The sequence below is a fragment of the Giraffa tippelskirchi genome, chromosome 7 (assembly GCF_054371585.1).
Source record: "Giraffa tippelskirchi isolate mGirTip1 chromosome 7, T2T-mGirTip1v1.2.pri, whole genome shotgun sequence".
Taxonomy (NCBI): Eukaryota; Metazoa; Chordata; class Mammalia; order Artiodactyla; family Giraffidae; genus Giraffa; species Giraffa tippelskirchi.
Genome location: NC_137281.1, coordinates 12,283,485 through 12,310,126, shown reverse-complemented (window position 1 = coordinate 12,310,126; position 26,642 = coordinate 12,283,485). Strand labels below are relative to the sequence as shown.

The 26,642-nt window shown below is 55.0% G+C and overlaps 2 protein-coding genes across 8 annotated transcripts in view; both read left to right on the top strand.

Annotated features, from left to right (window-relative positions):
* Positions 1-9,627, top strand: part of HNRNPUL1 (heterogeneous nuclear ribonucleoprotein U like 1) — a 33,960-nt gene extending 24,333 nt beyond the window's left edge. For 3 of the 7 annotated variants that reach the window (XM_081516235.1, XM_081516236.1, XM_081516231.1), the window contains exons 11-15: positions 3,897-4,065; positions 4,678-4,962; positions 6,030-6,319; positions 7,684-7,878; positions 8,432-9,627. In XM_081516235.1, coding sequence (XP_081372361.1) covers positions 3,897-4,065; positions 4,678-4,962; positions 6,030-6,319; positions 7,684-7,878; positions 8,432-8,548 — 1,056 coding nt within the window. In that variant the 3' untranslated portion in view covers positions 8,549-9,627. Of the gene's footprint in view, positions 1-3,896; positions 4,066-4,677; positions 4,963-6,029; positions 6,320-7,647; positions 7,879-8,431 lie in introns of all 7 variants that reach the window. The other 4 variants (XM_081516234.1, XM_081516230.1, XM_081516232.1 and 1 more) reach the window with 3 other exon arrangements.
* Positions 9,628-12,304: 2,677 nt separating this feature from the next.
* On the top strand, positions 12,305-23,108 carry CCDC97 (coiled-coil domain containing 97). The gene is made up of 5 exons (XM_081516229.1): positions 12,305-12,509; positions 16,005-16,460; positions 18,319-18,597; positions 19,032-19,161; positions 20,946-23,108. Exons 1-5 carry the CDS (start codon positions 12,464-12,466, stop codon positions 21,064-21,066), a joined length of 1,032 nt encoding a protein of 343 aa, XP_081372355.1. The 5' UTR covers positions 12,305-12,463; the 3' UTR covers positions 21,067-23,108.
* Positions 23,109-26,642: the final 3,534 nt, after the last annotated feature.

Here is a 26,642-nt window from a genome sequence, read left to right as displayed (position 1 = left end):
TGACAGCATCATTAACCTTGCCTCAGCTCAAGGTGGTTGTACTCCTGCTTGGCATCCCCGTGGGCAGGTGCCATGCCTTTGCCTGAAACAGAGACCCAGGGCTACTGTGGGGACCCAGAGTAAACTGCCTCTTATGGACAGGCATTGGAGAAGAGGGTGTTTCTTCTGTCCTCCCCAACCCCAGAACCTCGGCCCATTCCATTGTTGACACTCTAGCCAGTTCTGTGTCTGCACATGTGGTTCATTCTACTGAGTTTACCTCACGCTGAGCCCAGGGTGAACTCTTCGGTCAACAGCTTTAAGCTTGCTTCTGTGGGATTCACGCATGTTTCTCCTGCTGCCAGCCTGACCTTGTTGAGTTGTAGAAGGGGGACACTTGACAGTTGATAGGAGACAGTGTCTCTTAGCGATTTCAGGCTGTGAGCAGCCAGCTGTGTTCCCTCCTCCCTGCCCCAGACTGTCACACACCAAAACTACCCAGGCAGCTGCTCTGAGAAACCCAACCCCTGTCCTTTGGCCAACATCACAGAGGAATGGGAGTGGCTAAGAGGCCAGGGAACACAGACCTCCTTAAAGTCAGCATCTTCAAGCAGAGTGGGACTGAGAGAAGCAGGAACGAGGCAGCAGGAGCCCACACAGCTGGAAAAGCTGACCTAGCTGTTGTGTTGGTCTCCTAGCAACAGCCACCAGCAGCCCCCAGTGACCACAGCAGTGCCGGGCCAGCCCAGGGGCTCTGACCTCACTGTGTTTGCTGTGGCAACAGCCACCAACAGCTAACTCCCTTCCCTCTAGGAAAGCCAAGTATTTGCATTTTTGCTGGTGTGGCTTAGATGCTCTTCTTCCTTTCCCCAAGCCAAGGAGTGAGGGGAGGGAAGTGCAGTCTTGAAAATTGTCACCACGAGGTTCTCAGCACCTCAGCTCTGAAGTGTCTGAGGAGCCATCCCTCAGTGTCTAGCCACTTCCCAGGACAGAGGCCAGCTGTTGAGGAGTGCTGTCTGCTCTTCCCCGTCCCTCCCATCAAGAAGCTGTGGGGACTGGCCCCTCTTGACAGCAATGTTTCTCTTCTCTGTCTCCTCATCAGGACATGGACAGGGCGGGTCTGCTTCATAGAAAACCTCCAAGAGGCGTTTATCCACGTTCTTGAGGTTCAGAGGAATCAGAATAGGATTGCTGGTCATTTCTTATAGGCAAGCAAACAGTGGAATCAGTTGTCCACAGAATGTCTGGGGCCACACTCACTCCTGGCACCCGCCCATCTGGGTTGTGTGCCAGGAGGAAGCTTCATTATTTAGCTGGAGGTCAGATTCTGTCTTCCTATGACCAGATGCCACTTGATTCACTTTTAGGAATGGAGCCTAGGAAAAGCAGCGAGGAGAAGGACCTGACTTTTCCTTTGTAACCAGTGTGTTTTTCACATTTGTGTGGCTCAAGGTACAGATGACTACACGTATGTACCTTCACCTCTACCCCCAGTGAAGGTTGAGACATTTTCCCTGGGGAACAAGGAAGACCCTCTAAATGCTGTGTGTGTCAGAGCCACGGGGCCAGGTTGGTTTAGAGAACAGATACGCCCACCGACCTGTTGGGAGCAACAGGTGTGCACTGCGGTCCCTGGCCTCTGGCTGACCCACAGCCCAGCTCCTGTTCCTCGTGTTTTTGGAATAGGCTCTCTCGTGTTTCATCTTCTCCTCAAACTTAACTTTCCTTGATGCTCCCTATTGGGAAGCCTCTCCCAGGACAGCGTCAGTCCTGCTGGCCCCAATTTCAGACTTGTTTCCCTGCCAGACATTTCCACATCTGCAAATTCCCACCAGAGCCAGAGGGAGGGTGATAGGATCTCTGTCTTTCAGATGCAGAAATTTGAGACTCAGACTAATTAGGTGGCTTGTCTACATGCTCACAAAGGGCACAGCTGCAATTTCAACCTCGAGCCTCTTCCCCAGAGCCTAGATTTCCACCCTGACTCGCCATTCCTGCCCTTCTGATGGGAAATCACCGTAGCTTGACCTTCGCCTGTTCCGGGTTGCTTGAACTCAACCATACACCGAGAAGAGCCAGTACAGCCCGCCCAGTGAGGGCCACATCACAGCAACCATGACCTCCGTTTGTTGAGTGTCAGCTGTGAGCCAGACCCTGGACTAAGCAAGGGCTTTACTCGCCTGAGCTCCTTCAGTCTTAGTAGTGACCATATGATTTTCCTCTTATTTTCCCCTTTCAGGGTTTGCGACTTAGTTGATAGGCAGACTGAGGCTCTGAGAGGAAGTTACTCAGGGCCCTGTGGTGTGACTTGACCAGGTCACATTAGCTCTGGGGTGTGCCAGGCCTCTGCCCTGCACCACTGGCTTCTGTCTGGGCAGCTTCCATCCTGGAGGCTACAACAGAGCCCCTACTCCAGGAATCCCTCACACATGGTCAGTCGCTTTGTGGTCTTTTTTCCGCTCAGTCTTTACCAAGTCCAGGAGAGAGGCTTTTCTCCTGCATTTCATGGATGAAGCAACAACACGGACTGGCCGTGGTGAGCGAGTAGCCACACTGGAACTTGATGCTGGACTTTTTCCACCCCGCTAGGCTGCGTCTTCAAAACATAACATGTTTGTCTGTTTGTGCATGCAGGCCTCTTGACAGGTTTGTTCCCCTCTGTGGCTTCTCCTCTGATTACCTTTCAGGGCCACTGAAAGTTGTTTAAATGCAGTATTCCTTACCACTCCAGTTCTATTGTGTGTCAGAATGTGAAAAGGACACCCGTATGTGTGTCTGGACCCCACTTCCAGAGACTGGGGTTAAGGAAGACCCCTATGGGGGGGTTCCAGCTCCTGTCTTTTTCAGTAGTGTCCCAGCGATTCAGGTACATAGGCTGAGTCCTTGGACCAATGGGGTTTGACAGATCTGGGCCCCAGTCCCAAAGGACCCAGCAAGTGGGAGGTACACAGTGAGTAGAAGCTGTGTGCTCTCAATCAGGTGTGTCCTAGAGCACCGCTCTGCCAGCACCAGCCCAGGATGCATCTAACCATCATCTAGAAGAAGCAAAGAGAAAGTTACTAGCAAAGCTGCACTTGCAAACAGCACAAGCTATTGGCTTGCCAAACACCCTAGTTTAGAAGCTTGTGGATGCAGCTAGTGTTTCAGAGCAGGACCAAGGGGATAAAAGAACCACAGTGTTGATGAAAATGATCCACACAACTGTCAAGGGGGCTGGCTAATTACAGCATCTGTTCTACAAATAATAAAGGAGAACACCAGGGAATTCCCTGGTGGTTCAGTAGTTAGGACTTGGTACTTTTGCTTCCTAGGGCTGGGGTTCAATCCCTGGTCGGCGAACTAAGATCATGCAAGCTGCACATCGTGGCCAAAAAAAGGAAGAGCACCAGCACAGAAAAATGATAAATGTCGAATGAAAAAAAGGCTTCGGAAGAGTGTGTGTTGTTTGATTTCATTGGTTTTAAGAATCACACAGATATTTCTAAAAATATATAAGAAATTCAATACAGGTCATCTCTGGGAAGTAGGAGTAGCAGCAGTAGGTGGATGAAAGGCTTCTTACTCTATACTTTACACCTTGTACTCTGAATTTTTTTTACGGTAAGCTTATGCTACTTTTAGAATAGGGGCCAAGAGAGCTGTAATGTACAATACCAAGAACAAATAGGATTAAAAGGCAGAGCCCAGACATTAGGCATCTCCTGTCCTGTGACTTGTCGGCAGCTACTTTCCCAAGTCACTTCATTTTCTGAGAGTAGATTCAAGAATCTTAGAAATAAAGGAGGAGCAGTTTCCTGAGTTTCTCTGCTTAAGAGAACTGATACCCTTTTCTCACTCCCTGGCCCACATAATACCCCGCAGAAGAAAAACCAACTTGTAATGTGCCACCTCTTGCCTCTTCTGATACCTACCCCTAGACAAATGTTTATGGGTCGGCCCAGAGACGAAAAATGAGACCATTTGAAGGCTTCCAGCGTAAAGCTATTGTAATTTGTCCCACTGACGAGGACCTGAAGGACCGAACAATAAAGCGAACTGACGAAGAAGGGAAGGATGTCCCAGATCACGCGGTCTTAGAAATGAAAGGTAGGAGATGAGCAGTTCCCGGAGGGACATCGTGGCAAGGCCCTTAAGAGGAAAAGTGCCTTATCCCGTTTTTCCCTCCCCAGCTCCTTGAGTATTCTTTTTTTGATTTTGTTCTTTGTTTTTGCTTTGTCCTTTCCCTATGTAGCACAGCTGTGACTGGAAGAGCTGCCCATATCCCTGTGGGGGCTGGCTTTTCAGATTAGATGGGGCTGGGGCGGGATGCGGGAGAGGGTGTGGGAACAGATGCTAGAGACCTGCATGGTCGTCTGCCTCTGGCACCCACTGGGTGGGCTGGCTGAGCAAGCCTCAGTGAGGCTTCTCCATAAAAAACAAGGATGGTGATTCCCCTTGACTGGCTTGTTCCCTGGGGTATCAAACATCGGTTTGGTGGAGTTTAGTCACCTCTTCAGAAAAAGGAGAAGAGGGTCGTTGTTAGCCCCTGATTGTTGTCAGGGAGGCAGAGCTTGGGACCCTCTCTCCTCTGTTGCTCATACTGCAGTCCCCTACTCCTCCTCCCTTCTGGCATACCAGTGTCCTGGGGGTGAAGGAGACCAGCCCTGGGAAGGTACTGACCGCCTTTCCTATCCCTCTGGCACCCTCCCTTCCTCCTAGCCAACTTCACGTTGCCCGATGTTGGGGACTTCCTGGACGAGGTGCTGTTCATTGAGCTGCAGCGAGAGGAAGCAGACAAGCTGGTGAGGCAGTACAACGAGGAGGGCCGCAGGGCTGGGCCGCCGCCTGAAAAGCGCTTTGACAACCGAGGCGGCGGTGGCTTCCGGGGCCGCGGGGGTGGCGGCGGTTTCCAGCGCTATGACAACCGAGGTCCCCCGGGGGGCAACCGAGGAGGCTTCCAAAATCGAGGAGGAGGCAGCGGTGGAGGAGGCAACTACCGCGGAGGTGAGGCATCTCACACTGAGCTCTCGTACTTGTGGTTCTGGGGTCAACGTTGACTGCTTCCTCAGTCAGCAGATGGCATCTCCTTGGCACCAGCTGTGGGCTGAGCCCTGGTAGAGAACTGAGATAAAGTCTGGGGCATCAGGGAAATTCCCACTATCATCTCTTCCCTCCCCACCCCCACCCCCACCAACGTTACCCCTGAAGGCCTTGCCCATTTGTGTGTCACACTGCTATTATTTTTGTGAGTCTTTCCCACCCCTCATCTGACCGTGAGCTTCTTGAGAAGAGGGGCCAGTCCTGGGTCCCACCTCAGGACCTGGCACAAGGCAAATATTAGGACTGTTTTTGCTTCTAAAACAAATGGAGAAACAGGCTTGGAGAGATTAATTGGCTCGATTCACCCAGGTGAATCCATGGTTGGTATCAAGTGATGGATCCAAAGCCCAAGTTCTTAGTAACTAAGTTATGCTATGTCTGAAGTATGGTTATGCTATGTCTGTATGGTCATGATTTTAATGAGCATGCCCTACTCGGTTTCAGTCTTGTGTCGGATGGTTTAGGGTACAGAGCCATGACCCGGACACTGTCACCCTTTAGTGACAGTCCAGAAGGATGCTGAGCTGAACGGGAAACCCCAGGGGTACAGTGAGCTCCAGTGATTCAGCCTACAAGGGAGCAGGGCTCAGGAAAGGCCCCCAGAAGTGCTAACGCCTAAGCTAAGGCTCGGAAGCCAGCAGGAGTGGGCTGGGGAGAGGGTTCCGGGCCAAAGGCTCGGGAGAAGCTGGCTCATTTGGCTAAGCACTTGGATATTGGAGACACAGTAGAAATCAAGACAACCCTAGTTCCAGGCCCACAGTCCAATGGGCAGGACAAACCTGTCAGCAGGCCTTGATGACTGGGTGCTCCCAGGGCTCTGGGGAAGGCCAGAGGGGGTGCTTGACTTATTCACTCGACCTGCTCTGTGCATGGTCACGCTGGAGCCACAGCAGTTCCCAAGACAGCCCGACTCCTGAGGGTCTCAACCAATCAGAGAACAGTGGGGCCTCTTACTTGGTTCTCCAATGCAGGTTTCAACCGCAGTGGAGGTGGTGGCTATAACCAGAACCGCTGGGGTAACAACAACCGGGACAACAACAACTCCAACAACCGAGGCAGCTACAACCGGGCTCCCCAGCAACAGCCCCCCCCACAGCAGCCACCACCACCACAGCCGCCACCACAGCAGCCTCCACCACCACCCACCTACAGCCCTGCTAGGAACCCCCCAGGGGCCAGCGGCTACAATAAGAACAGCAACATCCCCGGCTCTAGCGCCAATACCAGCACCCCTCCTGTCAGCAGCTACAGCCCTCCACAGGTGAGGGGATGAGTGTGTGTGTGTGTGTGTGTACAGGTTAGAGGAGGAGGGGCCACGGGTCCTCACTCTTACCTCTAGCCCTGCCCTTCCTCCCTTTGTTGCCAGTGCTTTCAGCTGGGACAGACCCTAGATACTCCCAGATCCTTCTAGACTCAGAGTAAATTGGGAACCTACCTGTTCTGTCACCCTCCTCGGGGCCAACTATGTTGTCCCACAAGCAAGTGCATTTCTCTTAGCTGTATTGTCGCTGGCCTCACTGAATTCCCAAGAGAGCACTGCATTGGAGTTAGCCCCTGCCCAGGCTAGAAGGGGTGACCCCTTTGTCTTCAGGATGTGGAGACAGACCCTGAGGTTGGTGAGGACTTGACCTCTGCCCTGAGAGCTTCACTGCTAAGCAGCTCCAGGCTCAGTTCAAGTTCTCAGAGAGCCAGTTCTCGGCTCTGGTGTGCACGGGCTTTGTAACCAGCGGTCCCCATTTACTGTGCACCTTCCACTCGCCAGGCCTGGAAGCAGCTGCCAGGAGATAGAGGTGCATGATCTAGTCCCAGTCTAACCAGAATATTTCCTAGAACAGGAGTTGGGCAGATACAAATTCAGACTCCAGCCTCACAACCTTCTGGTTTTGTGACCTTGGACAAACAGCTTTACCTCTCAGAACCTTGTTTTCCTGATAAAGGCCTAGAGTTGTTAGTAGAACTCACTTCCAAGGTTTGCTGTGAGGGAAAGATAACGTTATAGCTTTGCAGGTAAGGCTCTGGAAATAGGCGGACCTGGAGGCAAGTCACGCATGACTTTTTGCCCGTGTGACTTGGGCCCTGTTGATTTCACCTCCCTGGCCTCACCTTCATTCTCTATAAAACAAAGCCAATGGAACCTAACTCAGAGAGTTGATCGGGGGTCAGATGAGTTAAGGATACAGCCTGGTGGACATGGGGAGCACTTAGGAAATTGCCACTACTGTTTTCCTTAGCTGGTCTTCCTGTAACAAATACCACTGTTTATTGTGCTCAATGGAGTGTGCATATATGCATACTGAATACGCAAGGCAGTCCAAAGGGGTAGTCCTGTTGTAATTCTCATTTTACTGGGGCAGGGGGGTGGGGAAACACCTAGGTTTTCAAGAGATGCTGTGTGCCTTGCTCCCGAGGGTCTCAGGCCTGGGATTAGAGTCCAGGATAGAGCTCTGCATCCTCCCCTGTCCTCCCAGGTCACAGAGCTGACCCACCCCCTTCTTAGCCCTCAAACAACCTCCCCCGGGGACATTCCTCTGTGGGCCCACTGCTTACAAAGGCCCTTCCTCCATCCCAGCTGAACTGGCTATTTCACAGAGATCTGGTTTTTTTTTTTCCCCTCCCACTTTCCAGCCGAGTTACAGCCAGCCACCTCCCTACAACCAGGGAGGGTACAGCCAGGGCTACACAGCCCCACCACCTCCACCTCCGCCACCACCTGCCTACAACTATGGGGGCTACGGCGGCTACAATCCAGCCCCTTACACCCCACCACCGCCCCCCACGGCACAGACCTACCCTCAGCCCAGCTATAACCAGTATCAACAGGTAAGTGCCAGAAGCAGGGAAGGTAGAATGGGGCCCCACATGGATGTGTATTCCCAGACTCATGTCCCTGCCTATCCCTAAAAAGATGGGCAGTCTTTTGGTGTCCGTCTAGTATAGCCACTCCATTTGGTGACCACTGCCACACTGGCTGCTAAGTGTAGAAACTGCCACTCTAGTTCCTCTCCCCAGTGCAGCAAGCAAAGGGGGCCACAAACCCTGCTTCAGCACCATGGCCAGTGTCCATTCTGACTGGTTGATGCTAGGCCACAGTACCTATTTTTGAGTATTTTGATCATGGTATAACACACATACATCTAGCTATACCTGAAAGGGCAGTAGGTTGGCAAGCTAGGAGACCTGGGCTTCAGTCTCTAACTGCCCACCCATGCTACATCAGGTCATTCACTTGTCCTCCCAAGGTACCTTGGTTTCTCTATCAGACCTATGTGTTGACTGTTGTCACTGTACCATGGGGGGCGGCGGGGGGGTGTCGGGAAGGAGCCAGATGTGGGTCTGGATGAACACCTGACGTTCTTGGTTTCTCTCTCCCCAGTACGCCCAGCAGTGGAACCAGTACTATCAGAATCAGGGCCAGTGGCCGCCGTACTACGGGAACTATGACTACGGGAGCTACTCCGGGAACACACAGGGGGGCACAAGCACACAGTAGCCAGTGTGTCCTGGAGGCCCCTGCCGGCTTCCTCCACCAGCGCCCACCTCGACCCTCCTCGTCCACCCCACCGGGTCCTGTGGTGCTGGGGGATGGGTCCTCCCAGGGCTGCCTCCCCTCTGAGGGGCTCTTCCCCCACACAGGGCCGGGCATTTCCTCTGGATTCAAACAGGCAACAATGACCTTTTATTTTCTGTTCGTCCCCCTACCCTCCTCCTCTTCCTCCCTTCCTCCTTTTTGACTAAAGACCCCCGTCCCTCGCCTTGGTCGTACAGTGAGGCTACAGGGCTGAGGGGAGGGCCCCTTCCTGTCCTCTCCTCCCAGCCCTGCTCTAGCTCCTCAGCTTCCCAGACTCTCATGCAGTTGGTTGTAAATTCTTCCAGGAGCTGTTTTACTGTCTCTTTTCAGGATTTAAAAAAAAAAAAAATCAAAAATTTAAAAAAACACAAGTTTTAAAAAGCAAAATGCAGAGGGAGGAAGCAGTGACAGATATTTTTTTGGTAATTATGCTTTTTTTTTTTTTAATTTTTAGAATTTGTCCGTTTTTACTGTGGGTCGGCTGTTGATATTTCATCAGGATAACCATTTCTTTGCTGAGTTCAGGTGACAGAGGAAGAGCCACACCCTCAAAACACACACAAAACAAAACCACAGAATCATCTTTAACCTAACTTTTTATACAATGTCTGAGTTTCCCGTAACTTTGCACACAAGCTTCTGTGTTGAGTTGAATTGTACCTGCTTTTTGTATTTGGAGAGAGTGTGACTATTGAACTTGAAACCTTTTATTCCGGGCGTCTTGGTAGTTTCTGGTGGGATTAAGCGGGTAAGAGGGAAGAAGGGAGTTGGGGGGCTCCTACCCTTCAGAACATGAAGTTTCTCCCACTGCTCCTCTCCAGAGGTCTCCCAGTGCCAGACCTAAAGGTTTTTCCTACAGTGATCCTCTGATTATTTTTACTTCCCCTTGACCCATATGTTTTAACAGAACTTTTAACAAACTGCACTTATTAAGAAATGTGTTCGCCCTGTTTTGTTTTTGTTTTGTTTTCAATAAATGACATGGCACCTCCTAGCAGGAAGGAAGCAGGGTTTCAACCCTGAAGTGTTACTGCAGTTGGCCTTTACTTGGGGTGGGGGCCTTTACAAGGGGACATTATTTACTCATTCATTAAATACTTACTGTGGGATTTGTGTGCCTTTCCCCATTTTTGGTGCTGGGTGTGCCCCCTTAAACCTGGGGCCCTCAGTTTAAAATCCACTAGTTCACTTTTAAAGTGGTTCTCTGGTTTCTGCCCCTTTCAGTCCACCCACAGCCCCCAGTTACCTCACAGAATTTGTAAATAGAAAGGATGTAACAGGTCCCTCAGCAGAGAGCAAGGTAGGGCCACTGTTTGGGAACTAGGGCTGGACTGTTGGGGTCACCCCTGGGTGTGACTGCCCATCTACCTTAGGTCTGGTCTGGGTGCTGGACTTAAGATGGTTTCTGACTGCTCCTGGATCCAGGGTAGTGGGGTTCCAGGAACTAACATATCCAGCTAGTAAGTGTTCATTCTTGCTCTGTTCCTTATCCACCTACTCTGAACAGTGCTAAGAACACAGAATGACCACGGTGGTCTTGGACTCTGCCCTCATGGGGCTCCCAGTCCAGAGGTGACAGCATTAATTTTTAAGTGGGAATGATCTGGGATAAAAGATTGCATCCCCACAACCTGTCGTCCTTCCCTGGCAACTTGAGACATCTTTTCATTCCCTCTGGGCATGCTGTGCTCCTAGGCCCTTGTGAGGGACAAGACTGGGACTCAGGAGGGGCCAGTTCAGCCCCACCTCTTCCCTCACAGAACTATCTCAGAGCCTTCTGAAGGGAATACGGACTACAAAAAGGGGAGGAGGAAGGTTTACTACTTTTGAGGTCAAATGTGAGGCATCTGACATGAGATAGAGCCAAGGTTGATGCCTAACTGGGCTAGAAGTGACCCTAGACCCTCCCTGCTGAGAGAGGGCCTCAGGCCCTCTAGGCTGGGAAGTCCCCCCACTGCAGGTCCATGTGTTGGGCAAGAGTGCCCTCTGCTGGCCTCTCTTGGCAACGTCTAAGTATAGGCTGCTGCTGCTGCTAAGTCAGAGAAGGCAATGGCACCCCGCTCCAGTACTCTTGCCTGGGAAACCCCATGGACGGAGGAGCCTGGTAGGCTACAGCCCATGGGGTCGCGAAGAGTCGGACACGACTGAGCGACTTCACTTCCACTTTTCACTTTCGTGCACTGGAGAAGGAAATGGCAACCTGCTCCAATATTCTTGCCTGGAGAATCCCAGGGACGAAGGAGCCTGGTGGGCTGCCGTCGATGGGGTCGCACAGAGTCGGACACGACTGAAGCGACTTAGCAGCAGCTGCCCACCAGGCTCTGCCATCCCTGGGATTCTCCAGGCAAGAATACTGGAGCGGGTTGCCATTTCCTTCTCCAGTGCACAAACGGGAAAAGTGGAAGTGAAGTCGCTCAGTCGTGTCCGACTCTCAGCAACCCCATGGACTGTAGCCCACCAGGCTCCTCCGTCCATGGGATTTTCCAGGCAAGAGTACTGGAGTGGGGTGCCATTGCCTTCTCTGCTAAGTATAGTCAATCCCCATCTATTCCAAGCAGCAACTCAGCCACTTTGCTCCAGATCCCTTATCCTGGGAGTGCAAATAGGTAGTTACTCTGCTTTCAGCCATAATGTCAGGGTTACTGCATTAACCTCCTCGCGGATCTTGCTGTCTTCCAGTCCCTTACCCTAATGCCCTCACCCTCTTCTAGCTCTCCACAGGATAAAGGAGCTCAAGCTATTTAATACGGCTTACGTGGCCCACATGCCCGGACCTGGTGATCTCACTGGCTTTATCTTTTGCCGCTCCCCTTGGAAACTTCAGATCAGTAGGCTGTTCAGAGAGTCACAAATCCCTTTTAGGCTCTAAATGCCATGAACTGCCTTGGAAACACATGTGTACTTGGAACTTTGCATAGATTTGTGAGATTTTCCGATCCTTGCAGTCTGGTCAGGGCCAAGTTAGAACTTTCCTATACCTTGACCATACTGAAGTCCTTGCAGCAAACAGAACCATGGATACCCACCTTTCTTTCCACGGCTTTGCCTTGCTCACTTCCTACATGAGACCTTTCTCTAACTCCCTCTTACCCTAATTCCTGCTCATCTTTCAGGTCTCAGGGTGTCCTTTACTCCCCAAAAGGAACCTTCCCTGGGCCCTCCAGGCTGGGATGGACAGCTAGCTTAGCTGAACCTGTGGGTCCATCAGCCCTGCCCATTCGGTCACTGGTAGCACTTGAATGCCAGTCCTTACCCATCACCTAGGGCAAATCAAGACCGAGGTCTTCTTTCCACACCTGCAGATTTTTCAGGTCTTGGAAACATAAAGTGGGACGTTCAGTCTCTGATCTCACCACCAATCATGCTAACCAGGGGCTGGGTGTGATGACAGGCATGCTACAAGACTTAGCAAATATTCTTTGAGGTGGTGAAGAAGATAGGTCTAAACCAGAGCCCAAGCACTCAGAGGCCATGAAGGGTGGTGATTCATCCATTCCCAAATTAAGCATGCTGGGCTATGGGGTCAGTAGCGCACAGGCTCAACAGTGCTTCCCTCCTAATACCCCACAATTTCGTAGCGGTTCAGGTTGGCGGGGGTGGCCCGGAAGAGCCCATCTGACCCTGGCGCCCTTTTCCTGCCTGGCTGGGGTGGGCGGGGCCGGACAGCAGCACGCGTGCGCATATGAAGGGCCGCTTTTGTCCCGGAACTTTGGTTCTTCGTGCCGTGGAGCACTCGGTCCCAGGAATGTATTCAGCCGGAAGTGGCCTCTAAGGACCTGCGTCCGGAATTGGTGTTAGGAGCTTGCCACGGCGGGTAACAAGTCATAGAGAATCGGGATGGAGGCCGTAGCGACTGCGACTGCGGCGAGGGAACCTGGTGAAGGTGAGGTCCTGGCCACGCGGAGGCGGCAGGAGGGTGGGGCTGCAGTGTTACTGGGAAATGTTTCCCCTTGAAGGTGAAGGAGGACTCTATAAAAGAGGACACCTGTCCTCGGCCTTACCTGTCCGCTTCACCGCTTTGTCCAGATTAACCCTTGTCTTTGCAGGCTGACCTCTTTTATCCCATCGCCTCCCCCGAAATTAACCTCTTCCAGCTCTTTCCGTGTCCCGGACTAACCCGTTTCCTTACCAGGCCAACTCAGGCTAGCAAACCTGTCCCTGTCCCGGGCTAACTGTCCCGTTATCTCAGCCAGCCTTGCTTTCTTGTGATACCTCCTTCCCTTGACTCCTCCCCTCCCACGCAAACTCTTATTTGCTAACGCCTCCCCGCATTTCATTCTAATTCCCTTTCCCCGAAAGTCCACAGTCCCATCTGCTTCCTCAGGGTCGTTAATTCATTTCTGTGCTCTCTTCTGCGTTTTCAATCTATTTCTCCTGATGCCTCTGCCATCAGTACGTAAAATGCTTTTGTTTTGATCATCCAAATTCTATCCTGGTGCTTCAGGGTATGTGGGGTGAGGTGCGGCTAGGAGATTGGTTGAAACATCACAGGCCAAGAATTGGCCATTGTTGAAGCTGGATGATGGGTATATTGGTGGGGGGGGGCGGGGGGGAGGTCATTGTACTACTTCTGTGCATGTTTGAAATATTCCATAATAATAAAAAAGTTTTAACCTAAAAACTATCCCTTGATTCCATGCCGCCTTCCAGAAACCATTTAATCTTCTCCAAAGAGTCCTTTACATTTGCCTGCTCTTCCCACCCACTGCTGTCTGGCTTTTACCGTCAGAAACTGCACTGATTAGGGTCCCCAGTGACCTCCCTGTGTAGTTTGTTTTTTTCTTTTTGTTTTAAGAAAGACTTATGTATTTATTTATTTATTTATTTATGGCTGAGGTGGCTCTTTGTTGCTGCACGCAAGCTTTCTCTAGTTGTAGAGAGCTGGGGGCTACTCTTTGTTGCAATGCGTGGGCTTTTCACTGTGGTGGCTTCTCTTGTTGCAGAGCACAGGCTCAGTAGTCGTGACTTACGGGTTTATTTGCTCCGAGGCATGTGGGATCTTCCCGGACCAGGGATCGAACCGGTGTCCCTTGCATTGCAAGGTGGATTCTCAACCATAGCACTACCAAGGAAGCCCCACTCTGTAGTTAAACCACATGGCCTGCTTTGGGTTTTTTTCTTATTAAACTACTTGCAGAATTTGATGCCATTGACCCTTCCGTCTTTACTGAAAGTTTTTCTTTGGTTTCTGTGACACCATTCTTTCTGATTTCCTTCCTATCTCTTGGGCTCCTCCTGCTCAGCCAGCATTAGTTTCCCATGGCTGCTGTAGCAAACGACCACAAACTGGGTGGCTTAAAACAACAGAAATTTCTTCTATTACAGTTCTGGAGGCCAGGAGTCTGAAATCAGTATCATTGAGTTGACATCAAGGTGTCAGCAGGGCCAAGGAGGCTCTAAGGGAGAACCCATTTCTCACCTCTCCTAGCTTCTGGTGGCCCCTCACGTTCCTTGGTTTGTTGCACATCACTCCAATCTCTGCTGCTGTCTTCACCTTGCCTTCTCCTCTGGGTGCATCAAATCTCCCTTTGACAAGACACTTGTAATGGCATTTAGGGCCCACCAGGATAATCCAAGAGAATCCCCCTATTTCAAGGTCCATATCTTAATCACATCTGCAAAGACCTTCTGAGTTGTGTGGGGTTTTTTGTTTTTTTTGGCCATGTAAGGTTAACATTCACGGGTTCCAGGAATTAAGATGTGGCTATATTGGGGGGGCCATTTTTAGCCTCTCACAGCCTCCTTCCCATCCAGTCATGGCTTGCTCTTAGTCCCTCCCCTCTTTTCATCCCTCACATACTCTGCTGTACCCTCCCCATGACTTATTTCCTTCAGCTCCAATGCTTTCCTTGGCTCTGATGACTTCTGTAACTGTCCCCAGCGCAACACTTCTCTCCTGAGAAGTCTCCAGCCCCAGGTACCAGCAGTCTCATAAATGCCTCCCCTTGGGTGTCTCCTGGGCCTGTCATACCATCCATGTCCCAAATTGGTCTCACCATCTTCTCCCAAACTTGCTTCTCATCCATGCCTCTGTGTCAGGGACAGTTTGACCAGTTTACTGGCCAGAGGCCTGGACCTTAACTGAATGCCTTCCTCACCTCCCAGCCCTTCAATCCCATGACTTGTCCTAGTCAGCCTCTCAAGCATCTTTTTAACCTATCCTCTCTTCCACAGCCCCTTACATGGTCCAGCCCAGTCTTCTCTTGCCTCAGTGATGAAAATGCTCCCTGAAGCCCATTGCACCTATAACCACCACCCTCTTTCTCTTCCCCATCCTAGTCAAGCTACCTAAAGGAGTTGTCTATACTTCCCCTCTTCACTTATCTCCTGCTTGCTGTAGCCTTGCTCCAATTCCCACCACTTTTGAGAAACAGCTCTCACCAAGGTTTGCCCAGCCCTCAGCTTTTCTGTTACCAGTGCCTGTATTGTCTTTGACCTTGTCTGTCTTCCCCCATCAGACCAGGTGCTCCCTGGGAGCTGATGTGGATCCCTCAGTGGATCCTCAGCATTGCCCAGCTCAGGGCCCAGCATAGATTTAGAGTTGCTGAAGAGTGGTTGGATGGATGTGTATGAGTAGGAGAGAAGGATGAATGAATGAGCAAACGAGTTAGTGAATGTATTGATGATTTCATGAACAAGGGAAAAGGCAAAAATGAGTGAATCAATGAATGAAGTGGTCAAGGACTAAGGAAACACACCAGGCACACTTCTCTCCGGGGGCCTTTGCACTGGTTCTTTCCTCTGCCACTTCCCACAGAAATCTCATGGCTCAGTCCCTGACAACCTCAGGTCTCTACTGAAATGTCACTTTTTTGGCAAGACCTTCACTGACTGTCCACTTAAAACTGCAGCCTGACCCCCATACCCTCCTCCTTCCCTCTTTAATTTTCCTACACAGCTCTTGGAACCACCTAACACACTATTGTTTTCACTAATTATGTTTCCATTTGTCTTCCTTCCCCACTAAACTGTCAATCTCTTGCTTAGGGTGGTCTCTCTAGGGCCTAGAACAGTCTCCAGAATATAGCAGGTGCTCTTGCCTGGAGAATCCCATGGACGGAGGAGCCTGGTGGGCTGCAGTCCATGGGGTCGCTAAGAGTCGGACACGACTGAGCGACTTCACTTTCACTTTTCCCATTCATGCACTGGAGATGGCAATGGCAACCCACTCCAGTATTCTTGCCTGGAGAATCCCAGGGATGGCGGAGCCTGGTTGGCTGCCATCTGTGGGGTCGCACAGAGTCGGACACGACTGAAGCGACTTAGCAGCAGCAGCAGCACTAAATGTGAAATGAGTGAGTGAGCACTCAGTCCCTTTCACCCACTCCCCTACCCCCTCTCCCATCCCTGGAGTGACTGATCTCCCCTCTCCCCACAGACTGCACAGAGCCCAGTCCTGGGCACTGGGGGGAGCTGAGCTGGACGCCAGTCCTATCCAGACCCCCGGACAAGGTGGAAGCAGCAGAGGGAACGCCAAGGGCCCTAGACACTGACCCCCCTGAGATGGAGGACCCGGCGGTGAGTGCCATGCTGCACGCAGTGGCTGCCAGCCGCCTGCCCGTGTGCAGCCAGCAGCAGGGCGAGCCCGACCTGACGGAGCGGGAGAAGGTGGCCATCCTGGGCCAGCTGTACCACGAGAAGCCGCTGGTGTTCCTGGAGCGCTTCCGCACGGGCCTCCGGGAGGAGCACTTGGCCTGCTTTGGACACTTGCGCGGTGACCACCGCGCAGACTTCTACTGTGCCGAGGTGGCCCGGCAAGGCACCACCCGCCCCCGCACGCTGCGCACCCGCCTGCGGAACCGCCGCTACGCCGCCCTGCGTGAGCTCATCCAAGGTGTGGGGGCACGCTGACTAGGTGGGAGGGGAGACTGAGGCAGGGGAAGTAGAAACCAGGGTGCAAGAGCAGAAACAGACAGAGATCCTGGAGAGACAGAGACAGAAATGTGAGGTGACAGGGCGTGATAGGGAGAGACAAACAGGGATTCACAGGGAGAGAATGGCACAGGCAGTGAGAAGGGCTGGAATTTGCAGATGACAGAAGTGCCATTTCAGACCAGCGGGTCAAGGACACAGTGTCCAGCACTGTGATAACTGGTCATCCCTCAGGAAAAGTAGGTCCCTACCTCATACTGTATAAAGAGGCGTTGCCAGAAACCTTGGGGAATATGTTCAGGAAAGGCCTCTTGAAACACACACACATGTGAAAAGCATGGAGAAAAACATCAGTGGGACTTCCCTGGTGTCCCAGTGGTTAAGACTTCGCCTTCCAGTCCAGAGGGTACGGGTCATCCCCTGGTCAGGGGGCTTGGATCCCGCATGCCTCGGAAGCAATAACCCGAAATACAAAACAGAAGCAGTATTGTAACAAGATTCAATTAAGACTTTAAAAACGGTCCACCTCAAAAAATCTTTAAAAAACAAAACCGGAAAGAAAATATCAGTACCTTTTCCTCTTTTCTTTAATTTTTAAATGTTCAAAATTTGTGTGTAACATTGGTACCTTTTTGACCATAATGTAATTACAAGCAGCTTTGTGACCAAAGACACCAGAACTAAAGTTAAAAGATGAGAGGAGATGAAGGAGAGAGTTAAGATTCTAGGCCGAGAGAAGGCACAGGCTGTAGAGCACGGGAACTGGAGAGGGACACGGTGCCAGATGCGGAGCAGGGACGAAGAGCTGAGGGAGGGTGAGTGAGTGAAGGAAGTGGGGTGAGATGGTAGAAACTGAGGAAGCGGGAGGGAGAGAGATGGGGGGAGACAGGGGCAGAGGAGGGGAGGGAGAAACTTGAGACCCAGAGAGAGAGTGTGTGCCGGTGAAAGATAAGGAGAGAAACTGAATGGAAACACCGGAAACAGAGCCATGGGGGTAAGAGGGCGGACAAGACGGAGCCCAAGACAGGGCTCTCGAGGGCGGGACTGGGCAGGCCGAACCCTTACCTACGGGACAGAGCCGCCTCTGCAGGGGCAGCCAGCCAGGGGAGGCCCTGAGATTAAGGGGCAGGGAAGCCCAGCCTACCTGAGGGGTGAGGCGTGCGGTTTGGAAGACCAGCAGGGACACCCACGCCTGGGCAGGTGCCCTGCGAGACCTGATCCGGGGCACACGCACGCCTGCTCCATGCAGATGTACTCTTACGTGCCCAGCAGTGCAGGCGTGTCCAGGCAACAGCCAGAGGAGGCTCAGCAGACAGGCCTGCACGGTCTACACACTGGCTCCCGTGTGCAGCGTACCTGCCCACAATGCCCTGCTCACCAGCTCCGAGACGCAGGGGCCCAAGCAGTGTGCTGATGTGTGCATGCATACACGCACACATGTGCGCACACACGGGGTGCAAATCCTTGCCAGCAAAGCTGCACACGGGCCCTAGGCCACCAGGGCTTCAGGGGCCAGAATGTCCAGCAACCTGACTGCACCCGACAAACCTGGGACACGTGAGTCCACACGTAGATACAGGCCTGGTCACGTTCACATGCTCACACATGTTCGTGAGTCCTCATGGTCACGACTCGGACATCTGTGCATGTTTCACTGCATTCTTGAACTGGACAATCACACAGTTGTGTGTCTGCAGCTTCCGGTCACTGTGGTTCCATGCCTGGGTGGACACAGGTCTGCCCAGACGCTCACCCCCGCCCAGCCCCTCGCCTCACCCGCCGCCCCCTGACCCCGCGCCCACCCTGTCTCCTCCGTGCAGGGGGCGAGTACTTCAGCGACGAGCAGATGCGCTTCCGGGCCCCACTGCTGTACGAGCAGTACATCGGGCAGTACCTGACCCAGGAGGAGCTCAGCGCCCGCACCCCAGCCCACCGGCCACCCAACCCTGGGCCCCCCGGCACGCCCACCTGCCCGCTCTCCGACCTGCTGCTCCAGTCCTACCAGGAGCGGGAGCTGCAGCAGCGGCTGCTCCAGCAGCAGGAGGAAGAGGAGGCCTGCCTGGAGGAGGAGGAGGAGGAGGAGGAGGAGGAGGAGGAAGGTGAGAACTGGCGGCCGGGGTCCCCAGTGTCCGCACACCCAGCCCTGGCCTGTGTGCCTCGGCTCCTTGGCAGCTCCACCTGCAGGAGCAGGTGGCATATCCTCCCTTGCCTGCCCTGAGCGCCCTGGCCCTTCCGTCCTCTCCAGCATCCCTGTCCCCACTCCTCGAAGGACATCCCTCACCTCCAGGCCTTCGTTCATGCTGTTCCCTCCACCTGGAGGGGCCTTCCCTTGACCGCCCCCCTTCAGGTATCAGGTCTCCACCCTGTTCTGCGGCCTCCAGAACACTGCGTTGTCACGGGTTTGATGTATGCCCTGGGAAGGTAGGGACGGGGCTGTCGTGGTCACTTCCCTGTTCCCAGGGCCGCCCAGCATGAGAGACGCAGCTCTCTGTGCACCCCTCACACACCCCCACCCTGGGCGTCTCCCCTACAGACCAGAGACCTGGCAAAGACTCGGAGGCCTGGGTCCCTGACTCGGAGGAGAGGCTGATCCTGCGGGAAGAGTTCACCAGCCGCATGCACCAGCGCTTCCTGGACGGCAAGGATGGGGACTTTGACTACAGGTGCTCCCCGCCCTCGCCCCCGCGCCCCTCTCCCTGGTCCCCCAGCCTAAGGGTTTCAGATCAGAGGTCATTGGGTGACCCTGGAGTAGCTTTGTCCATCTTTGAGCCTCCGTCCCTTCCCCCAAAGGAGGGATTTGAGCAGGGCTGACGTTCAGCTCCACGTTGACAGACCACCCAAACATTCCCGTCTGGGTAGATGATGTGGCAGCCTGATATGAAGTGTCCCCAGGACCGCAGACCTCCTCATGCTGCAGGAAGTAATCACTGGCAGGGTAACGCCTGGCGTGGAAGGGCCTGTGGCGGGTGCCCCCACCGTGCTGGTTGTTCATATCTCCAGTACAGCCCCAGAGATAAGATTCCCGGGCCACCTGGGTGAAAAGAGATTTTGTCATCAAGGAAAAGGACACAGGCAAGTGAAGTATCAGAGTAAAAAGATGGATGGTTTTGTCAACTGCGGCAGCCTCACCTTGTGGTCCAAAACATCAGGTGTGGTAGAAGAGGGCCCACCCCCCACAACACGTGAACAAGCGGCCCCTCGGGTCTCATCAGTAGAATGGGGGTCCTCATTGACATGGCCATGCCAGCCTCTGGTCCAGCCTGGGATCCCCAGCTCCAGAGGCAATTCTGGCTGATCCACTTCGACATTTATCACTCTCAGGGTTCCACACAAAGCAGTGAGTAGAGTGCCTGGGCCCTGGGCACTCAGTAAGGGCACCACTGCCATCATAAATAGCCAAGTGCCCACAAGGAAGTCAGACCCAGCATGGGGAGTGGTGTGGACCGAAGCCTGTCCCATCTGGGGGCGGTGGGGGCGGGGAGGAGCTGCTGGCCTGCATTCACTACCAGGTTCTCAGCGCTGCCGTGTCCAGACTCAGGATCAAGCAGGGAACAAAACCAGTGGAAGGATTCTCTGTCCAAGGGCGTCCCACTCTAGTGAGGAAGACAAAAAAGGATCTAGTGGTGAGGGAGCCAGGAAGAAAAAGCAGGGGGGTGGATGATGAGGTGGCCAGGAAAGGCTCTCTGAGCGAGTGACATTTGAGCAGAGACCTGCAGCAGGGGAGGGGTAGGTGGTGGGAACACCTGGGGGAAGAGCATTCCCAGCAGGGGGCCAGCAGGTGCAGGAGCCTTGAGGGGCACAGAGGACCCGCAGGATGGGTGAGGGGTGAGGAGGGAGGCAGGCAGTCTCATCACAGGGGAGAGGCGGGACTGGACAAGGCTTCCTGCACCGGAGAGTGTGAGCAGGCCTGGGAGGGTCCTCCTCACAACAGGACGCCTGGCCGCCTGAGGACAAGGTTTCTCCCTGTGGGCACTGTGGACCTTTGGGGCCAGATAATCCTTTGTGTGGACTGTCCTGTGTGCAGCGGGCATTGAACAGCCTGCCTGGCCTGTACCTCCTGAACACCAGCAGCAGCCCCCCCAAGGTGTAACAGTCAAAATGTTCCCAGTTATCACGAATGTTCCCTGGGGTGGGGGTGAGGGGCAGAATCTTCCTGGCTGAGAAGCGCTTCCTCCGGGGAATGCGGGCCCATGTGTCACCACATCTTCCAGCTTTTCAAGAGAAACCAGAAGTTGTCTTGTAAGATCTTGCTTTGGCAAATGTTACTTTTTATGTGAAGCCCTCAGAGACCCAGCCTAACTCAACTGTAAGTTAGCTCTGACTTACAGCGGCCAGCATATGGCCTTTCATTTCGGGGGGGCCCCAGGCCCCAGCTCCTCCACCGGGTGAGAATTGGGGAGGCCGGGGTGCAGGCAGAACCCATCCCTGACAGCCCCTCCCCCTGCAGCACCGTGGATGACAACCCTGACTTCGACAACCTGGACATCGTGGCCCGGGACGAGGAGGAGAGGTACTTCGACGAGGAGGAGCCCGAGGACGCGCCCAACCCAGAGCTGGACGGGGACTGATGGCTGCGGCCGCCTGCCGCCTCCCACCTGCACGAGGCCACTGATGACAGGCCAGCTCAGGGACTTTCTCTAAGCAAAAGCAGGGCGGCTGCCTGGTACCACCAAGCCTGGTGGTGGTCTCCACGCCCTCTCCCCAGCTGTGCCTGGGCGTCACCCCTCCCCCTTATCCCCCCCCCACCTCTTTCTCTCTGCCTTTCTATCTCCTGCTGTCTCTCTCTCTCTCCTCTCTCCACCTCCTGTTTCTCCTCTCTGCCTTTCTCTTTCTTCCCCTCCCTCTGTGCCTTGGCCCCTGTCCCCACAACCGGGCCCCGGATGAACATCCTCCCCTTGACCTAGGCCAGGGGGCCCTCTGTGGCTGGAGCTGGCCAGGCTGACCCCAGAGCAGTGCTCCAGCACTCTGCCTCTCCCCACCCTGCCCTGACTCTCCTGCACTCTGCACTGGGTCTCAGGCTCGTAGGTGCACCTCCTGGCCTGTTACCTTCTGTCTCCTGTGAACTCAGCTCTCGGGACTCGTGGCCACACATTCCCATCTCTCAGCCTCTGTGCTGGTTCTGTCCCTGTCCGCCTTTATCTTTGGGTTTCAGGATCCCCACCCCCTCCCCATGCCATGAGCATCCCCCATCCTGGCTGCTGTGGGCAACAGAGCCTGACTGCTGAGTAACCCAGCCTTGCTGTGGACAGCGGGGAGACCCTGGGAGTGGCCACCTGCTCTCACCTCTCCATCAGGACTCAGGTTTGGGAAAGGTGGGCAGGAGCAACGTGGGACCACAGGCCTGCCAGGTTGGATAGGGGGGACTCTCCCCTCCCAGCGTCCCTCTCCCAGCCACAAGTTTCCCTTCCTTCACTTCCTCCACCTCCCTCTCCCTCTCCTGTTTACACTCCCCGAATACGCACAGGCTGTTATCATGGGTCCTGAGTCATCCCGCATATACACACAGCCGGCCCCAGCCTCCCTGCCCCCAGCCAGCCACAGAGCCGGCCCCACAGAGCCCCCTGCCGCCCCGGGCTAATGGGAGCCAGATGGCTGCCTGGTGACTCAGCAGCCGGCCTGTGGGAACCCAGGCGTCCCGCCTTCCCATGGCCCCGCACTCAGCTCATGCTCCCCCAGTAGACATACATAGAAGGGGCTGGCTGCTAGTGGGGGGAGGACACAGGCCATGGGTTGGAGAAGAGGGATGTGGGGACCCCTCCCTCCCGTGAGCCAGGCCATGGCCTGGCCTGAAAACCTTCTCAAAACTGCCTCCTCCAGCATGCAGCCCAGGGTGGAAGGAGACCCCAAGGACTCCTGGGGCCACAGCACTTGACCCCCAGGGCTCGGCTCTGCTCTCTGGGTCAACTGGAATTAGAGCCAGACACAGAAAGTGAAAGCTGGGGTTGGGGGGTGGTTGGTATGGCTCAGATAGATCATTGAATAAGGAAGCTTCCAGTTCCTAAACAGGTCAGTCCTGTGCCAGGCTCTGGCCAGGTGCCTGATGCTGCACTGAACCCTCCAGACAGCCCCACGGACCAGGGGCTCCGCTCCATCCCATTCCATGTGTGGGCCATGGACTGTCCAGAAAGGAGATGTCACATACTCAAGGCCAAGTCTTCAAGGCCACCTCCTGGCCTGCCTGTCCACTCCCAGGGCCATGCTGAGTGGACAGACACACCCATTTCTCGGGGGTACCAACTGAAGGAGAGTTAGCTGTTGAGGCTGCTAACAGTGGATAACGCCTTTGGGGCCCTCCTGGTAAGCTAGGCACTGTCCTTCCTCTCCACAGACGCATGGAATCGTCTAGTGTTTAATTAGTACCTGAATCACTGAACCATCACAGAGATCCCGTGCAGTACATACTATCGGCACTGACAGTGCATCTCAGGAGGCCCAAGGCTCTCCTGTCAGCCAGACCCACAGTTTGGGAAGATGAAGAGGGTGGGCTGTTTGTCTCAGGTGGTTGTGTTCATGGCCTCAAGTTGTGAGGGGTCTTTCATACCACAAGTATCAGCTCTGGATGAAATGTGCATTTTCCACTTGATCATTAAATTTGATATACTGTGCCATACATAAATTTGTTACATAATTTTTTAAGTGATGAGAGGCAGCATTTTGAGTCAGAATTAGGGTTAGTCAGATGGCGGAGCAGGAGCGTCTGTACCCGAGAGACAGAGGTGGAGCCCGGAGACACACCCCCATCAGAGCCGCTGAGACATGGAGGTGCCCAGAGAGGCGCCTACCCCTCTGCTCCCCCTCCTGGGGTTGGGGTGGGCGGAGAGGCTGAGTCAGGGAAGGGAGAGCCCCTCCAAGGGCATCCGGCCCCCACCCCCGTGTCTCCGGTCCGTCCTCCTGGTCGGGCTCTGCTGGCAGCCAACCTCCCCCCCACATCTGACACCTCTGTGCGTCTGGCCAGAGCTAAACCTGTCCCAGCTCCTCGCTGTCCCCTCCTTCCTCTGCCCCTCCCCTCGCTCTGTCTTCTCTTTGGGGGTGCTTTCTCTGCAGCTCTGTCAGCATCTCCCCGTCACTTTTCATCTCCCGTCTCTCAGCTCCTTCTCTTCCCACCGCTTTGCCCCCCACCTCTCTCTCCTTGTCTTTCCCTCCCTCTCAGTCTCTGCTTCCCCATACCTTTCTGTTGCAGCTCCCCACACCCCCCTGCCCCAGCTGCTCCTCTTTGCTTCACCCTCATTTTTTCCTACCCCTCTCTCTGCTGTGTCCTGGCCCACCCCCTTCGTGCCCACTCTGTTGGTCTCGCTCCCAGATCCTGGGAAGCCCAGCGGGAATGTGCGGGTCAGGGCTTCACTGGTGGCCCCTGGGAGCCCAGAATGAGGGGTCACCACCTCACCCCCACCCAGAAAGGGGGCGGGAAGGGGCAGCGTGGCTGTGGCCTGTCTGGCCAGAAGGAAGTGACTGTGCTGTGGCCTGGTCACCCCTGCCCCCAAGGACCTGCCGGGCTGCTACCGCCTCCGGCCCCAGGGCTGCTACCGCCTCCGGGCTGGGGCCGAGTAAACACAGCCGCCGGCAGCTCAAGATATTTATACCGAGGTCCGGGCGTGGGTCCAGTGCCCACCACAGCCCCTGCCCTGCCCTGCCCGCCACAGCCAGCCCCGAGCCAACGTGGCACCAGCCGGCAAGGGGATGCGGCCGCAGACACAGCCAGCCTCCACTCGGCACGGAAGCTGCCAGGCGCGTCGCTCGGGACGCCAGCGGCTTCTCTGGGGACACAGGATGCCCCCCTGCCCTAGAGACACCAGCACAAATGCAGCCCCGCATATGCAGCTGCCCATGAACGTGAGCACACACTCCACCGAAAACGCCAAAGCGACAGCGCAAAATAGAGACCCACGCAGCTGCTCACACAGTGAAGTCATCAGCCCACATGTGGGGACACAGAATGCAGACACCACCTGCTCACAGACCCCAGAGAGGCTGAGAACACCAGTCCCGGAGATGGATGCACACACACCCCGCGAGGACAGCAAGCATGTGGCAGACACACCCCATAGACACCGACATGCTCAGAATACCAGCAACAGCAACACGCACTGATCACGAAACAATGGAACCCAGAGGCTGCTCGCCCACAGACACACTGGGAACTCCTACACACCCACACTGAAAACAGCCTGAGTAGGAAACACAACACACACACACTATACCTCCTGGAAACACACTTTTCTCACAGACCCATAAACACACTTCTACTCAAACTTAAGCTAAGAATGTACAAATTTACACCCAGAGAAAAGCAAGGGTGTTGAGGAAAAAAAAATCCAGACAAATAACACACTCCAGGGACACAACCAACTTACACACACAGACTAACCGAGTCACATGGTGTCAGGACACAGAACCCAGAGTGCACACCAGCTTGTACAGCAGAAACACAGCAGGTGCAAGCACCACGAATGCAGCACAGTCATAAACACACACACAAATTCACATTAGAAACACGAAAGACACCAACACGATATCCAGAGATCTAGGGAGAAGGGGACTTTCTTTCCCTCCCCTCCCCGCCCCCCTCCCTTTCTCCCTCTCCCGCTGACCCCGTCCCAGGTCCCAGGCACGTCTGGGGGAGGGGGCAGGAAGGCCTGGGCTGGCCTCCCCCGGCCCTGCTTCCTGCCCCGTGGGGGCCGGACGGGAAGCTGGGGCTCCAGCCGGAACCCACGACTTCCCTCCCCGCCCGGGCCGCCCGCGGAGGCGGGGGAGGGGGGCGGGGGGCCCCCCGAACCCCCGGGTTCGCCCCTGCGGCTGGCTGGGGGCCGGTCCTGCCAGGTCCGGACCGGGCCCGACCTCCCCGCAGGGCCCGGTGCTGGGAGTGGCGGCGCAGGGGCCGCCCTCGCGGCCCGGAAGGTGCTGAGCCCGAGGCTTTCCCTGGCCCCGGCGCCCGGGCAGGTGGGCGGGGTGTGGCCCGGGGGCGGGGCCGGGGCTCGGCGGCCGCGGGAGCGCGCGGCCCGGTGCGCGGCCGGGACTTGTCCCAGGCCCAGGCGCGAGCTGGGCGTGTGAGGGCCGCGGCCCCGGGGGTGTGTCTGGGTGGGGGGACTCTCCGTCTGGGCCCCGGGGCGTGACGGTGCGTCTGGGTATGACTGGGCGGCCGCCGTCCGGAGGGCCCTGGGGGGACTCCCCGGGCTGAGCGTGTGGAGCGGCAGCTGTCAGGCCGAGCGGGCACGACCGCCCGCCCGGCAGCCTGCGCGGTCCTGACGTGTCAGGTCTCCGTGTGTGGGACGCGCCTGGGTGGGGCCGTGACGTGTCAGGCCGTGTGCGTGCACGCTATGCCTGTGGGTGACGGTTACCCCTTGGAGGATGTTTGTGTAACTGCCGGTGGGTCGCAACCGGAGTCTCTGTTCCATTTCCTGACCGGTTCGGATGCTGCGAGCAGTGTGTGCCTGACACTGCTCTTCCTCTCTGTCTGCTGTGCGGTGGTTGTGACCAAGACCCCACAGAAAAAATGTGTCACTGCGTCTTGCTGTGTCCCTGTTGAAGTCTCTGCTTATGGTGTGTCTCACCGGAACTCCAAGGCTGGGTTGTGTGCATGGAATGGGGCGGTGTGTCACATTGGCACCAGGTCTCCAGTCAATGACTCGTGGGTCCCGCAGGTGTGTTTGTGTGTGTCAATTGTGGCACTCAGGCGACTGGGACACTGTGGGACCTTTACCCATATCTGAACCTCTGTGTGAATGTGAGCGTGTGCATACATATGCCACATCCTCGTGGGGCTGCAGTGACTACTATTCATATCCTTGTGTCCTTGCCAGCATCTCCACACAAGAGGCTGGTAACAGTGGCGATACATCCTTGAATAGAGACCTTCTCTGTTCCCCCATCTCACGCCCAGCCCTTTATGGCTCCCAGACCTGGGGCAAGAAGATTGACCAAATGTCTGCCGCTGGTCTGGGCTGGAGGAGGCAGATGCTGGGACCCACACATCCAGACCTAGAGCCGCCCCCCCGCCCCCCCCCGCCCCCCCAACAAAGGAAGCTCAGCACTCACACCATCCTCCCCCAGGGCAGTCACTGAGCAAAGCAGGTCTAGGAGAAGGGCAGGGGAGAGAGACAGGAACTGAAACCAGGGAGGAAGAGGGGAAACTGAGAGGCCAGAGAAA